The sequence below is a fragment of the Oncorhynchus mykiss genome, chromosome 5 (assembly GCF_057628025.1).
Source record: "Oncorhynchus mykiss isolate SJ-2025 chromosome 5, ASM5762802v1, whole genome shotgun sequence".
Taxonomy (NCBI): Eukaryota; Metazoa; Chordata; class Actinopteri; order Salmoniformes; family Salmonidae; genus Oncorhynchus; species Oncorhynchus mykiss.
This window is the reverse complement of record NC_143026.1, coordinates 55,849,441-55,863,618: the sequence shown is the minus strand read 5'-3', so window position 1 is coordinate 55,863,618 and position 14,178 is coordinate 55,849,441. Positions and strand designations below refer to the sequence as shown.

The 14,178-nt window shown below is 44.4% G+C and overlaps 1 protein-coding gene across 1 annotated transcript in view; it reads left to right on the top strand.

The window, feature by feature from the left end:
• The window catches only part of LOC110522970 (E3 ubiquitin-protein ligase RNF220-like), a 48,554-nt gene that overhangs the window by 27,228 nt on the left and 7,148 nt on the right, over positions 1–14,178 (top strand). Inside the window, exons 3-7 of the mRNA XM_021601401.3 lie at positions 8,560–8,686; positions 9,568–9,610; positions 11,249–11,341; positions 11,444–11,486; positions 13,294–13,337. Coding sequence (XP_021457076.3) covers positions 8,560–8,686; positions 9,568–9,610; positions 11,249–11,341; positions 11,444–11,486; positions 13,294–13,337 — 350 coding nt within the window. The remainder of the gene's footprint in view (positions 1–8,559; positions 8,687–9,567; positions 9,611–11,248; positions 11,342–11,443; positions 11,487–13,293; positions 13,338–14,178) is intronic.

Sequence of the window (14,178 nt, the reverse complement as noted above, 5' to 3'; positions counted from 1 at the left end):
TAGGTGTTGAAAAGGAGACGAATATACCTATGAGTGTGTTTACGTCGCTTTCTTTCATTAATCCATAATATTCTGAACTGTTCACTCCATATATTCTACTGAGTCTGTCGAGAAAATTATAATTAAAGGTGCACCAATTTTAAAGGTTTGGCTTTAGATAAATGTAGAGAAAACCCTGTTGACAAAGGGAGCTGATCGTGGACTACAGGAAACGGAAGGTCGTGCACACCCCCAATCACATCAACGCGGCTGTAGTGGAGCGGGTCTAGAGCTTCAAGTTTTTTTCGGTGACACGACAACGCCTCTTCCCCCTCAGGAGGATGAAAAGAATTAGCACGGGCCCTCAGATCATCAAAAAGGTTCTACAGCTGCACTGTTGATAGTTCTTGACTGGCTGCGTCACCGTTTGTTATGGCAACGGCCTGGCATCCGACCACAAGGCGCTACAGAGGGTAGTGCGTACGGCCCAGTACATCACTGGGGCTGACTCCCGCGCATACAGAATCTCTATACCAGGCGATGTCAGTGCGAGGCCCTAAAAATGGTCAAATACTCCAGCCACCCAAGTCATAGACTGTTCTCTCTGCTACCGCACAGCAAGCAGTACCGGAGCGCCAAGTCTTTTTTTGCACTGACTCTATCTCACAAATACTACACTGGCACTCCAACACACACATACACAAACACACACACTACATATGCTCACACACACACACACACACACACACACACACTACATATGCTCACACACACACACACACACACACAAACACACACACTACATATGCTCACACACACACACACACACACACACACACACACACACACACACACACACACACACACACACACACACACACCCTTTCTTTGACTCTGTCCCTGTCGTTTGTGCTCTGTCCACAGTCCCTCTCACTATCTCTGCACATGACTTTCACACACTTTCACACTCTTCACACGAGCTGCTGCTACTCTATTTATTATCCATCCTGATTGCCTCGTCACTTTAACCCCTACCTACATGTGCATATTACCTCAACTACCTCAACTACCTCGCGCCCCTGCACATTGACTCGGTTCCGGTGCTTGTTATTGTTGTTTTGTTGTGTTACCATTTTTTTTCTCATACTTTTTTTAACTCTGTGCTGTTGATTTAGGGCTCGTAAGCGTTTCACAGTAAAGTCCACACCTGTTGTATTCGGCGCATGTGACAAATAAAACTTGATTAGATTTGAATAAAAACGCCACGAGAGCATCTGTTGGCCAGCAAGTGGGAGGGTTCTCAGCAATTGAATTAAATGTATTCAGTATTCAGGGAACCAAGCTTGCAAAGCCCGCTACGCACCTGCATAAGGCAGTGGCGTGTATTCATGGATGCCAAGAGAAGCCAGGCTTCCCTCAAAAAAGGACCAAGAAAGAAACATAAAATAATGTATCGTTCGCCTTTGTTTTCATCATTTCCTTCGATTCACAAATTGTATCTCACCGTAGAAAGCATCCGAGCGAGCAAAATGGGATGGCATATCACTGCAGAATGCTGTGGTTGCCATGCTGGTTAAGTGTGCCTTGAATTTAAAGTCCAAGTATACAGATTTGACGGTATTCTTGCAGAAAAATGGAATATGAATGCGAATGTCTCCTTCACGATTTGCCCAAATGTACCCGGGGATTTCACACTAAAAGGTTAACTTATACTTCAAGTTATCCGTCTGAAACTTTGCACATACACTGCTGCCATCTTCTGGACACTATCGGAATTACAACCAGAGTGATAGCTATAACTGTGACCTTTCTCTTGCATTTCAAAGATGGTGGTAAAAAAAACACTGGTTGTTTTTATTCTTTGTATTTTCTTCTACCAGATCTAGTGTGTTATTTTCTCCGACATTTAATTCATATTTCCACAAACTTCAAAGTGTTTCCTTTCAAATGGTACCAAGAGTATTGGAAAGATTGGAAGATTAGAACGCTGTCGCGGTCATCCCCCTCTTCAAAGGGGGTGACACTATAGGCCCAAACTGTTACAGACCTATATCCATCCTGCCTGCCTTTCTAAAGTATTCAAAAGCCAAGTTAACAAACAGATCACTGACCATTTCGAATCCCACCGTACCTTCTCCGCTGTGCAATCTGGTTTCCGAGCTGGTCACTGGTGCACCTCAGCCACGCTCAAGGTACTAAACGATATCATAACTGCCATCGATAAAAGACAGTACTGTGCAGCCGTCTTCTTCGACCTGGCCAAGGCTTCAGTGTCAGTTCAGTGTGTCAAATCGGAGGGCTTGTTGTCTGGAACTCTGGCAGTCTCTATGGGGGTACCACAGGGTTTAATTCTCGGGCCGACTCTTTTCTCTGTATATATCAATGATGTCGCTCTTGCTGCGGGTGAATCCTTGATCTACTTCTACGCAGACGACACCATTCTTTATACATCTGGCCCTTCTTTGGACACTGTGTTAACAAACCTCCAAACGAGCTTCAATGCCATACAACACTCCTTCCGTGGGGTCTCCAACTGCTCTTAAATGCTAGTAAAACTAAATGCATGCTCTTCAACAAATCCCTCCCCGCCCCCGCCCGCCCGCCCGCCCAACCATCATCACTACTGTGGACGGTTCTGACTTGAATATGTGGACAACTACAAATCCCTAGGTGTCTGGCTAGACTGTAAACTCTCCTTCCAGACTCATATTAAGCATCTCCAATTAAATCTAGAATTGGCTTCCTATTTCGCAATAAAGCCACCTTCACTCACACTGCCAAAGTAAAACTGACTATCCTACCGATCCTCGATTTGTCATTTACAAAATAGCCTCCAATACTCTACTCAGCAAATTGGATGCAGTCTATCACAGTGCCATCCGTTTTGTCACCAAAGCCCCGTATACCACCACTGTGACCTGTATGCTCTTGTCGGCTGGCAAGGTATATCTCCAGCAGGTATATCTCACTGGTTATCCCCAAAGCCAACACCTCTTTTGGCCGCCTTTCCTTCCAGTTCTCTGCTGACAATGACTGGAACCAATTGCAAAAATCGCTGAAGCTGTAGACTTATATCTCCCTCATTAACTTTTAGCATCAGTTATCTGAGCTGCTTACAGCTGCAGCTGTAAACTGTAAAATCTGTAAATTTGCCATCCCCATATTTTTATTTATTTACTTGTTTTGCTCTTTGGCACACCAGTATTTCTACTTGCACATCATCATCTGCATATCTATCACTCTGGTGTTATTGACTGTAGGTTTGTTTATCCCATGTGTAACACTCTGTTGTTGTTTTTTTTATCAAACTGCTTTGCTTTATCTTGGCCAGGTCGCAGTTGTAAATGAGAACTTGTTCTCAACTGGCCTACCTGGTTAAATAAAGGTGAAATAAAAAATAAATAAATATGCATATCCTTGCTTCAGGTCCTGAGCTACAGGCAGTTAGTTTTGGGTCATTTCATTTTGGCGAAAATTGAAAAAAAGGCGGGCTATCCCTAAGAAGTTATTAACACTTTTTTGGTTATTTCATAGTTTTGATTTCTTCACTATTATTCTGCAATGTAGAAAATAGTAAAGAAGAAGAAGAAGAACCCTGGAATGAGTAGGTGCGTCCAATCTTTTGACTGCTATTTTTGTAATTAATATATTTTTTAAATTCAGATTTTTCAGAGGGTGCAGCACCCTCAGAACTCCTACTTCCCGCGGCTATGCTCCACCAATTATACATTTGTCAACTCAATGCTTCTGAAATTCCATTTAAAATGTAACATAAATGCACTGTAATTCAAGCTTTAAAACTCAATTTTTATTCCTCCCTGCCTCATGACAAATTGTGTACAATAGCAGGATTTTTGCATTAAAGCTGCACCAACAAAAACTCTTCCCCGTGACAAAATGTGTAGAATTACAGGAAATTAGCTTGAAAACGACAAAATGCTCTTTCGCAGGTGTCAAGACTCTGTTCGTTCGGCCAAGCATTGCCAAAGTCAAAGTCAAACTTATTGTATCCTATTTATATCTCACTCAAGTTGTTTTCTGATTATGAGGGGGGTCCCTGATGAATTTCCTATTACGAAAGGGTTCCCCCGGCCCCAAAAAGTTTGAGAACCCCTGCCCTACTGGGAATTACAGTGCTGTCCTCCATCTGTACTTCTAATGTACAATGTAGACATAAGACCCATCAACAATGAGTTAATACAACCTTTATTAGTCAATGACTAATCATTACAGTCCTAATGAGACATTGATTAAAGGCAATGAGGGAGGGGCGGTAAGGATGGTGGTGGTGGTGCGGTATCTTGAAGACATTATACACAATGGATTGGGTGGTGTGAGGTGAAACTGGGAACCATGGCCCATAGGGCTCTGGTCAAAAGTATTGCACTTAATAGGGAATAGTGTGCCATTTGGGAACCAGAGGATGTGTGTATTACGGTAATTGATCAGTAAAAACAGTCAGGCAAGAGTATTTCTCAACATCACGTTTGCTTTTATTTTTTATTGTATACCCGGGGAATTCTGGGATGAATAAAAATTATGAAAAAAAACCTACCGACCCTTTTGAAAACCACGGGAAATGGGAAATGGCTCTCAGCATATGTGTTAGCAGCTACAGAACATGGCCTATTATGTCACTCGTTAAATAGCCTACCTCTCAATAGGCCATTATTTCCCCAATAAAAACAAACGGCAGCCCATTTCCCTCCGCCATTTACTTCAGAGAGCCTTGCGGCGTCCCAAATGGCACCCTATTCCCTATATAGTGTACTACGTTTGGCCATGATCCATAGGGACCCATAGGCACTACATAGGGAATAGGGTGCTATTTGGGACGTAGGTAGGAAGTGTGTTCCAGGTAGGAAGAAAAGCGCTGAGTAATATCCTGTAATATTTTTGATGTGATGTTTTTAATGGGAAGCAGGTTGTCGTGGGAGACAGGAAGGGGCGGGGCACAGGTGTGGTGGGAGCCAATTACTTTTATGGCTCAGGTCTCCTCTGAACGCTTGCCAACTACAGCCCCCACAAGCCTCTGCAATCTACCCACTGATTACACATAATAGAGCCTGTGCTTATTATGACGTTAAAGTGGAAAGGGAAACAAATTGTTTTTGGGTCTGATGATGGTAGTTAGGGCGCGGTGTCAATGTTTTATCATACCAGATAGGTATACAGTTAGCCTTGATTTCCAGCCTTCCTTTCTGAGCTGAGTGATGAACAAGCACGGCATCTTGAGACTGGCATACAGCAAGACGCAGGCACACAAATCATCCCTGTACCATATCCCAGCCATTCAAAACGATCCAATCTTGACCATTGCCGATGTCTGTCAATCATAGTTATACCACACCTCCAGATTTTGTCACTGCGGGTTATTCTTTACAACATGTCCAAATAGCCTTGTTCATGCCCTGGCCTAATGTCACAGGGTGACATCAAGCCCTGATGACATGTGGCATTCTGTAAAGGTCACGTCAGCCATCTCAGCTACGCGTGTCTCTACGGTAGTGGCACCCGTCATATGGGCGCTGGCATCAGCGATTACCACAGCCCACAGGGTGACTATGGTCTTTTTAGGGATGTGTGTGTGTGTGTGTGTGTGTGTGTGTGTGTGTGTGTGTGTGTGTGTGTGTGTGTGTGTGTGTGTGTGTGTGTGTGTGTGTGTGTGTGTGTGTGTGTGTGTGTGTGTGTGTGTGTGTGTGTGTGTGTGTGTGTGCGTGCGTGCGTGCGTGCGTATGTGTGTGTGTGGTTGTCTGATCTCTCTGTGTTGGTGGTGTGGCTATACGGGATAGAATTGATGTCCTATACATACAGCAGGCCTATGACTTTAAGCACTTCCTGTGTTTCCAGGATCCTATAACCTGCAATAACAACAGTTCTGTCTGACATCAAATATGATTTCCCTCAAATAGAGCATTAGTGTATTGAAATACATTGTACTTCACGGACCATATGAGTCATTTAATTGTGAGGGGATTAGACAAAAACTCAGTACAGTATTTCTACAGAACATTCCTCTCACAGGTGACTCCTGTGAAAGGCCTTGGAAGATAAGATATAGATTGTATTTATTTTGTGCTGACATGCAGTCACACTGCTCTGTCGTCCATATGATTTCCTCCTGACAACAACAAACCATAACAGAAAGACTATTTCCTGAATCTTGATTGATTTTGAGATTTGAAAATGGGATTCCCGGTACCATCCGTACCTAAAAAAAAAAAATGCAGGCATGTCTATAAATCGGTTTCGATTAAAGCGTCTGCTAAATGGCATTATATTATATTACAGGAGTGTTAGGAAGTGACTTGTTGTGAACTGTTGTTCCTTCTGACATTCTCTGTTTTTTTGTTGTTGCAAAAAAACCATTTCCTCTGACAGGCCACAACGTACCGCAGGTTAGCGGTACAGTACCTCTACAACTGTATGGATATAATTGTAGAGTCAAAGGCTTCAGGATGTAACCTAGGAGGTAGCCTAACCATGATGCCACCATGCATGTGTTTGCCCTCAGAAACAGAGACAGTGTAGCCTAACCACTGGCCTAACCATGATGCCACCATGCATTTGTTTGCCCTCAGAAACAGAGACAGTGTAGCCTAACCACCAGCCTCTCTAGTGAGGGATGGGACCACCGCAGAACAAAGAGCAGAACAAATGAGAGTGCTACACATCTTTGGCAGCCTGAGGGGGGAACAGCTTTCCAGACAGAGAGGGAATCCATCAGCTCCTGTTAAATGGGGAGATAGCTAGCTAGCCACATAGGCTAGTTTACTGCCCCCTTGTTATGTGTCTGAGACCCCCCCCCCCCCCTCCCAGGCTCAGCATCTGACTGATGCTGACACATTTTTCTGGGAGGGGGAAGGGGGAATGGGAGGGGGAGTAGCCGCAGGAAGATGTTTGGGGTTGGGGGTTCTAAGATTTTTTTCACCTATGATGGCGCACAATTAAATTTTTGCCAGCGCAACAGATGACTATATCGGTCCAGTAATACAGGAGTAGACAAAATATATATATATATTTTTTGTCATATATTTGTTTTAGCTACTTCCCGCGGCTATGGGAGGGAGAGATGTAGGAAAGGAGGGGGAGGAAGCATGTGTACAGGGTGGTTGTGATGTTGATGTCACGAATGTGCTCGCATGCAGGTACACACACACACACACACACACACACACACACACACACACACACACACACACACACACACACACACACACACACACACACACGCACACACCATAATTAAGTCTTGGTCATTAAAGTGCTTTTTAGGACAGATATACCTTCAATCAGGGCTGGGAAACCATCCCTAACATGGAGGTTGCCTGGTGCAGAGAAGAGTCGACAGGATATGGTGGAGGGAGGATGGGGAGGGAGAGTCTACAAAAACGGGGACAATAAACCACCTGAAAATCAAATCCCATTCCTCTTATCATGGCGCCATTCAGAGACGCTTATCTCACCCGGTAATGTGGTTATAAATTCAATTTCAGCTCCGAGATTTCATTGTTTACTAATGCCTGCGTGTTCCGGGCCGGGGAGCGCTGAAAGCCCGGCAACGCTCGATGCGTGTCGGGAAAACTCATTTAGGCTTCCGCGAGGGATGCAAAAAAGGCGCGAGGAACACAGAATGACCTGTCACTTTCCCAAGGACACTGAGCGTTTTTTTTGTTGCTATTTGCGGCCATGTTTTATTCAGCAACCATTTTTTCCCTATTTGGGTCCCTCATTAGGCACTCGTAGCTCAGCTGATGTCAGAGGGGACACCAACCTGCTCCCAGCATGCCACATGTCATGTATTTTGTCCTTATGAGTGTCGCTGATGTGTTGTGTAATAGGTTCCTGAGGGAAGCAGATAGGTGACTATACATGCTGCAGGCCCCTAATAGGCTCTCGGGTTGAACATCTGTGTGGCTCACTTGGTGGAGCATGGCACTTGCATTGCCAGGGTTCGTGAGTTCAATTCCCATGGGGGACCAGTATAAAAATGTTTAACCCTCACCACTGTAATTGGCTCTGGATAAGAACCTCTGCTGAATTATGTAAATGTGAAATGGCTGGTGTGATACCCTGACTTTTTTGAAATGGTGATAAGTCGGGCCTACTTTATGAGGCCTTTGTTTTTATTCATGCCATTGCTATTGACCGTGCTGTATATTCCCTCTGTAATGGCTATGTTATGGCCTTCTCCAGTCTGGTTGTGTTTAGGTGTTAGGTGAGGGAAATACGATGCAGAGAGATGGCCATACCTTTCTACATGTGATTAATGGCTCTCAGGAGTAAAACACCTAATTTACCTGGTAAAATGTTGATATAGTATAACTCCCTTCCCAGCTGGCTGCTTATGGCCATATACCATCAGTGAAACCCAATGGGCCGGGTGGGCCGGGCTAATGTTCCCATTGACAGCCTATGATGTAGGCTCACTGACAGGGTGGTGGCGGTGTGTGTGTGTGTGTGCACTAGCGTTTTCGAGCACGTGTGTGTGTTAAACCTGAATGTGATTTGACACCGAATATTCGAATGACGTACTCTTGCCTCCTCCCTCCGCCTTTCCTCCCCTCTCTGTGTCAGTAGGTAAGGGGAACATCCTGTATGACTCCCAGGCCCCAGTGTGTCCTGTGTGCCATGCTGTGTTACGACCAGGTGAGCTACAGGAGCACATGGAGCAGGAGATGGGCAGACTGACACAGTTACAAATCAGGTAGGCATACAGAAGACTGCACATACGTGTCCTCGATTGGTCTTTACTACATACGGTAGTTGATCGTTTTCCTTCTTTTCACCCCGTCTTTCTTTCTCTGTGTCTTTCTTTCATTCTTTATTCTTGATTATTTATCCTCTCTCTCTCTCTCTCTCTCTCTCTCTCTCTCTCTCTCTCTCTCCCTCTCCCTGTCTCTCTCTCTCTGTCTCTGTCTCTCTCTCGCTCTCTCTCCCTCTCCCTGTCTCTCTCTCTCGCTCTCTCTCGTTTAGTGCTTCCAGATGTGGTTGTGATTATTAATATTTACAGATAGCTGGAGGGCCCCTCCATCATATTTCCTGTCTCCTTTGTCACTGGCATGTAATGTTTACAAGGTGCCTCATTTTTCTCAGCATATTTCATAACGGCCCTCCTGCCCCAGGCGACACTTCCTACAGCTAGGCCAATATAATGCCTCTATAATGCCTGCTCTCAATGCCCATAATCAGCTAACATGCGCGCGCACGCATGCACGCACGCACACACACACACACACACACACACACACACACACACACACACACACACACACACACACACGCACACACTACTTGCTTAGGCCACAAGAATGATTTGTCCAATAAAGACATTACTTGCCAAATCTGCTTAACAACCGTGCTGAGGACAATAATGGCTTCAAATTAAACATGGCCCTTGGGTACTAGGTGTGTGTGCGTGTGTTGTGTGTTGTGTGCGCATGTATGTGAACCTTGGACAATAGATAGGCTATCGGTACCACTGGCATGGAAAATAAGCAACAATAAACAGTGTCAATGTTCAGTATTGTAGCATTTGTTTCCTGTCTGGGCACCCTCTAAATGTTCTTTCTATCTTCCTTTTGACAGTATTAATTCAGTGCAGAGGGACAATCCATTAGGGGCTTCAAAGGTAAATACATGCACCTATGGTCACCCCTTGACTTCTTGCACATTTTGTTACGTTACAGTCTTATTCTAAAATTGATTAAATTGTTGTTTTTTCTCTCATATATCTACACATAATACCCCATAACGACAAAGGAAAAACAGGTTTCATATTATTTTTAATTTTTTTTAAATCACATTTACAAAAGTATTCAGACACTTTACTCAGTACTTTGTTGAAGTATCGTTGGCAGCGATTACAGCCTCAAGTCCTCAAGTCTTCTTGGGTATGACGCTGCAAGCTGTATTTGGGGAGTTTCTCCCATTTCTTCTCTGCGGATACTCTCAAGCTCTGTCAGGTTGGATGGGGAGTGTCGCTGCACAGCTATTTTCAGGTCTCTCCAGAGATGATAGATTGGGTTCAAGTGCGGGTTCTGGCTGTGCCACTTTCAGAGACATTCAGAGACTTGTCCCGAAGCCACTCCTGCGTTGTCTTGGCTGTGTGCTTTGGGTCATTTTCCTGTTGGTAAGGTGAACCTTCGCCCCCAGTCTGAGGTCCTGAGCGCTGTGGAGCAGGTTTTCATCAAGGATCTCACTGTACTTTTTTCCGTTCATCTATCCCTTGATCCTCCCAGTCCCTGAGGCTGAAAAATATCCCCACAGCATGATGCTGCCACCACCATGCTTCACCGTGGAGTTGGTGCCAGGTTTCCTCCAGACGTGACATTTGGCATTCAGGCCAAAGAGTTCAATTTTGGTTTCATCAGACCAGAGAATCTTGTTTCTCATGGTCTGAGAGTCTTTTGGTGCCTTTTGGCAAACTCCAAGTGGGTTGTTATGTGCCTTTTACTGAGGAGTGGCTTCCATGTGGTCACTCTACCATAACGGCCTGATTGGTGGAGTTCTGCAGAGATGGTTGTCCTGCTGGAAGTTTCTCCCATCTCCACAGAAGAACTCTGGAGCTCTGTCAGAGTGACCATCGGGTTCTTGGTCTCCTCCCTCACCAAGGCCCTTCTCCCCTGATTGCTCAGTTTGGCCAGGCGGCCAGCTCTAGGATGTCTTGGTGGTTCCAAACTTCTTCCATTTAAGAATGATGGAGGCTACTGTGTTCTTGGGGATCTTCATTGCTGCAGAATTGTTTTGGTACCCTTCCCCAGATCTGTTCCCCCGAAACAATCCTGTGTCGGAGCTCTACAGACAATTCCTGGGTTGATTTTTTTCTCTGACATGCACTGTCAACTGTGGAACCTTATATAGGCAGGTGTGTTCCTTTCCAAATCATGTCCAATCAATTGAATTTACCACAGGTGGACTCCAATCAAGGATGCACATGAGCTCAATTTCGAAGTCTCATAGCAAAGGGTTTGAATACGTATTTCAGTATTTCAGTTAAAAAACATGTTATACATTTTCAAAAAAGTCTAAAAACCTGTTTTCGCTTTGGCATTATGGGGTAGATTGATGAGGGGGAAAAATGATGTAGTCTATTTTAGAGTAAGGCTGTAATATAACAAAATGTGCAAAAAACGTGCACTGACATGCGCACGCACGCACGCACACACACACACACACACACACACACACACACACACACACACACACACACACACACACACACACACACACACACACACCTTTCTTTGACTCTGCGCTTTGTCCGCAGTCTCTCTCACTATCTCTGCACATTAAACGTGAGGGGGGATCTCCCGCCTCTCCCCCCTGCCCACCTGAAGACCCCCACTCAGACAGATACCAGGTAGGTGCTTCCCTACACACACACACGCACACACACACACACACACACACACACTTGACAGTTATTTTGTGAGTAGATGTATCTTCTCTTCTTATTCCACAGATGTTTCTTCGTGTGAGGACCAACAGACATACAAGACTGAATGGTATGTGGTCAGAAATAATTATGATTTCAAAGAAGAGCTGTTGTTGGTTCAGATGGGTGGGGTAGTTGGGTTACTGCTTTTGCAACAGGGTATTTGGCTGCAAAATTATACTCAAAAGGCCAATCATCGGGTAGGATATATTTATGGAGATTGTTAGAAGAGGCATTGAACTGGGGGCAACTGAGCAACCAGTCTGACTGTCCCTACAACTGTCACTGAGAGAACTGTAACTTTTTGACCTAGCACCAACACAAGCAGAGGATCTGTTAACCCCTTGACCTTTCACCTCATGATATGTTAACAGTCGATTACCTCCGCTGGTGCAGGTGCTACGCCAAACCCACCCCATTTCATCCCCACAACGAAACTCCCCTAACCCCAGACAGCACACAAACTGGTAAGAGGCACGAGCCACAATATGGCCGACTTTATATCCTAATAATTATATTGAGAACTATTCTCACAGACTAGACTCACAGACTATTTTTTAAAATAAATTAGACATTTTGGGAAACAGACTTTTGATTTTTCAACCATAAAACACATCATTTTTTTTAGACAAGAGCAAATTATTTCCACATTGTAGCTTGTAGTCTGCTGATTGTTCGTCATATCTTCGCTGTGCAGTACACGTGTATAAGTAGTTACTTCTGAAACCATGGTTTGTCCAGTATCCAGTAGAGAAACCTACCTTTCCTCTTCCTCTATCTCCAGCGTGAATAGGTCTCAGTTGGCTTTGTTGAGGTCTACTAGCTTTAATGACAGATTATACAGTACAGTATAATGAGTTTCTAAAGAGACGTTAGGGAGAAGATTGGCCTCTTCTAGCTGTTAGTTAATCAGCCTGTCTTTTTTTTGTCCGTTTGACAAGAGCTGCGTCCCAAATGGCTCCCAAATGGCACCCTATTCCCTATATAGTGTGCTACTTTTGACCAGATCCTCATTGGCCCTGGTCCAAAGTAATGCACCATAAAGGGAATAGCTTGCCATTTGGGACACATCCAAGGCCCTCATCTATTACCATCTCCTTAACCCTCATTATCCGGGTGGGTCATGGTTAGTGGCTCTCTGTCCCTGGTGGCTACTGTCATCCTACTGAAATTACACTCTACTAAAAGTTAATGTCCCCATAGGCAATCTGCAGTTAAGAAAACAATAAAAAAAAATTGAGTCCACAGTTGTTGTTCTATTGTGTTATGTTTCTTATTGTGTGTGTCATTGAGTGTGTGGGGGTGGGATAGGGTGTGTGTGTGTGCGTGCGTGTGGGCGTGTGTGTAGTGTGTGGGTGGGTGGGTGGACGTATTTAACTATACTTGTGGGGACCAGAAGTCCCCACAAGAATTGTAAACAAACAAAAATGTTGACCAACTGGGGACATTTTGTTAGTCCCCACTATGTCAAATTCTATTTCTAGGGTGTTTAGAGTTAAGGTTAGAATTAGTGTTAGGGTTAGAATTAGGGTTAGGTTTAGGATTAGGGGATAGGGAAAATGGGATTTTGAATGGGACTGCAATGTGTGTCCCCACAAGGTTAGATATACAAGACTGTGTGTTGCGTGCTTTTGCATGTATTTGTCTGTATTCCAGTCTATATTTATTATTAGGAGCATCTTTCATGTTTACCCCCATTGTTAGAAAGCAGAAGCAATACTTCTCTACTTTATCTCCTTCATTTGGGTGTTTACTGTATCATGTGTTGCTCCTTCACTCCAAATAAGGAGTTGTGCAGACAATTTCTAATACTTAGCTCTACGGACATATTCTAGTTAACCCTCTCTGCATGTCTGTTTGTGTGGGTGCTCTTTCAGTCAGGATCGGCAAGCTGAAGAGGAGGAAAGCTGACGAAGTTCAGGTATATTCTTAAATAGTAACTGGCATTGTATTGTAGGCGACAGTAGCAAGTAGAAATATATTGTCGTGAGTGTTGTCCTGGATGCAAAACTGAGCAATTTCCCCTTAGTCAAAATTAGCTATATTGTAAAAATTCATGTTTTTTGTGCCTTTTGTTATGGTTAGCCATTAGGGTTAGCAGTGTGGTTAAGGTTAGGGTTTGGTTTTGTAAGGTTGGCATGAATGATTCGGGAGACAGGCGCAGGAATGCGTAATATTTTTTTAATTATACCTAAAATTACGGCGTGCCAAAGCAGACAAACACGTAACAAAAAGACAGGGTTGAAACCCAAACAAAAGAGCGAGGTGTACCTTGAACAAATAACACACACGCACAAATGATTAACACACGGGATGAGACCGTAATCATCTGCACAATTCACAAGGGAACCAAAGCCCAAAACACACAGCACAGGTACTCACACGCACCAACGGACATTGTAACAATAATCGATAGCCCAATGGAAACCAAAGGGCACATAAACTAAGAAACGTCCTTTTCAGGATGCCTAAGACAGTGCTACAGGGAGACAGGACGGACAGCTGATCATCCTCACAGTGGAAGACCACGTGTAACAACACCTGCACAGGATCGGTACATCTGAACATCACATCAGCGGGACAGGTACAGGATGGCAACAACTAATGCCCGAGTTACACCAGGAACGAACAATCCCTCCATCAGTGCTCAGATTGTCCGCAATAGGCTGAGAGAGGCAGGTCCTCACCAGACATCACCGGCAACAACGTCGCCTATCGGCACAAATCCAGCGATTGGACCAGACAGGACTGGCAAAAAGTGC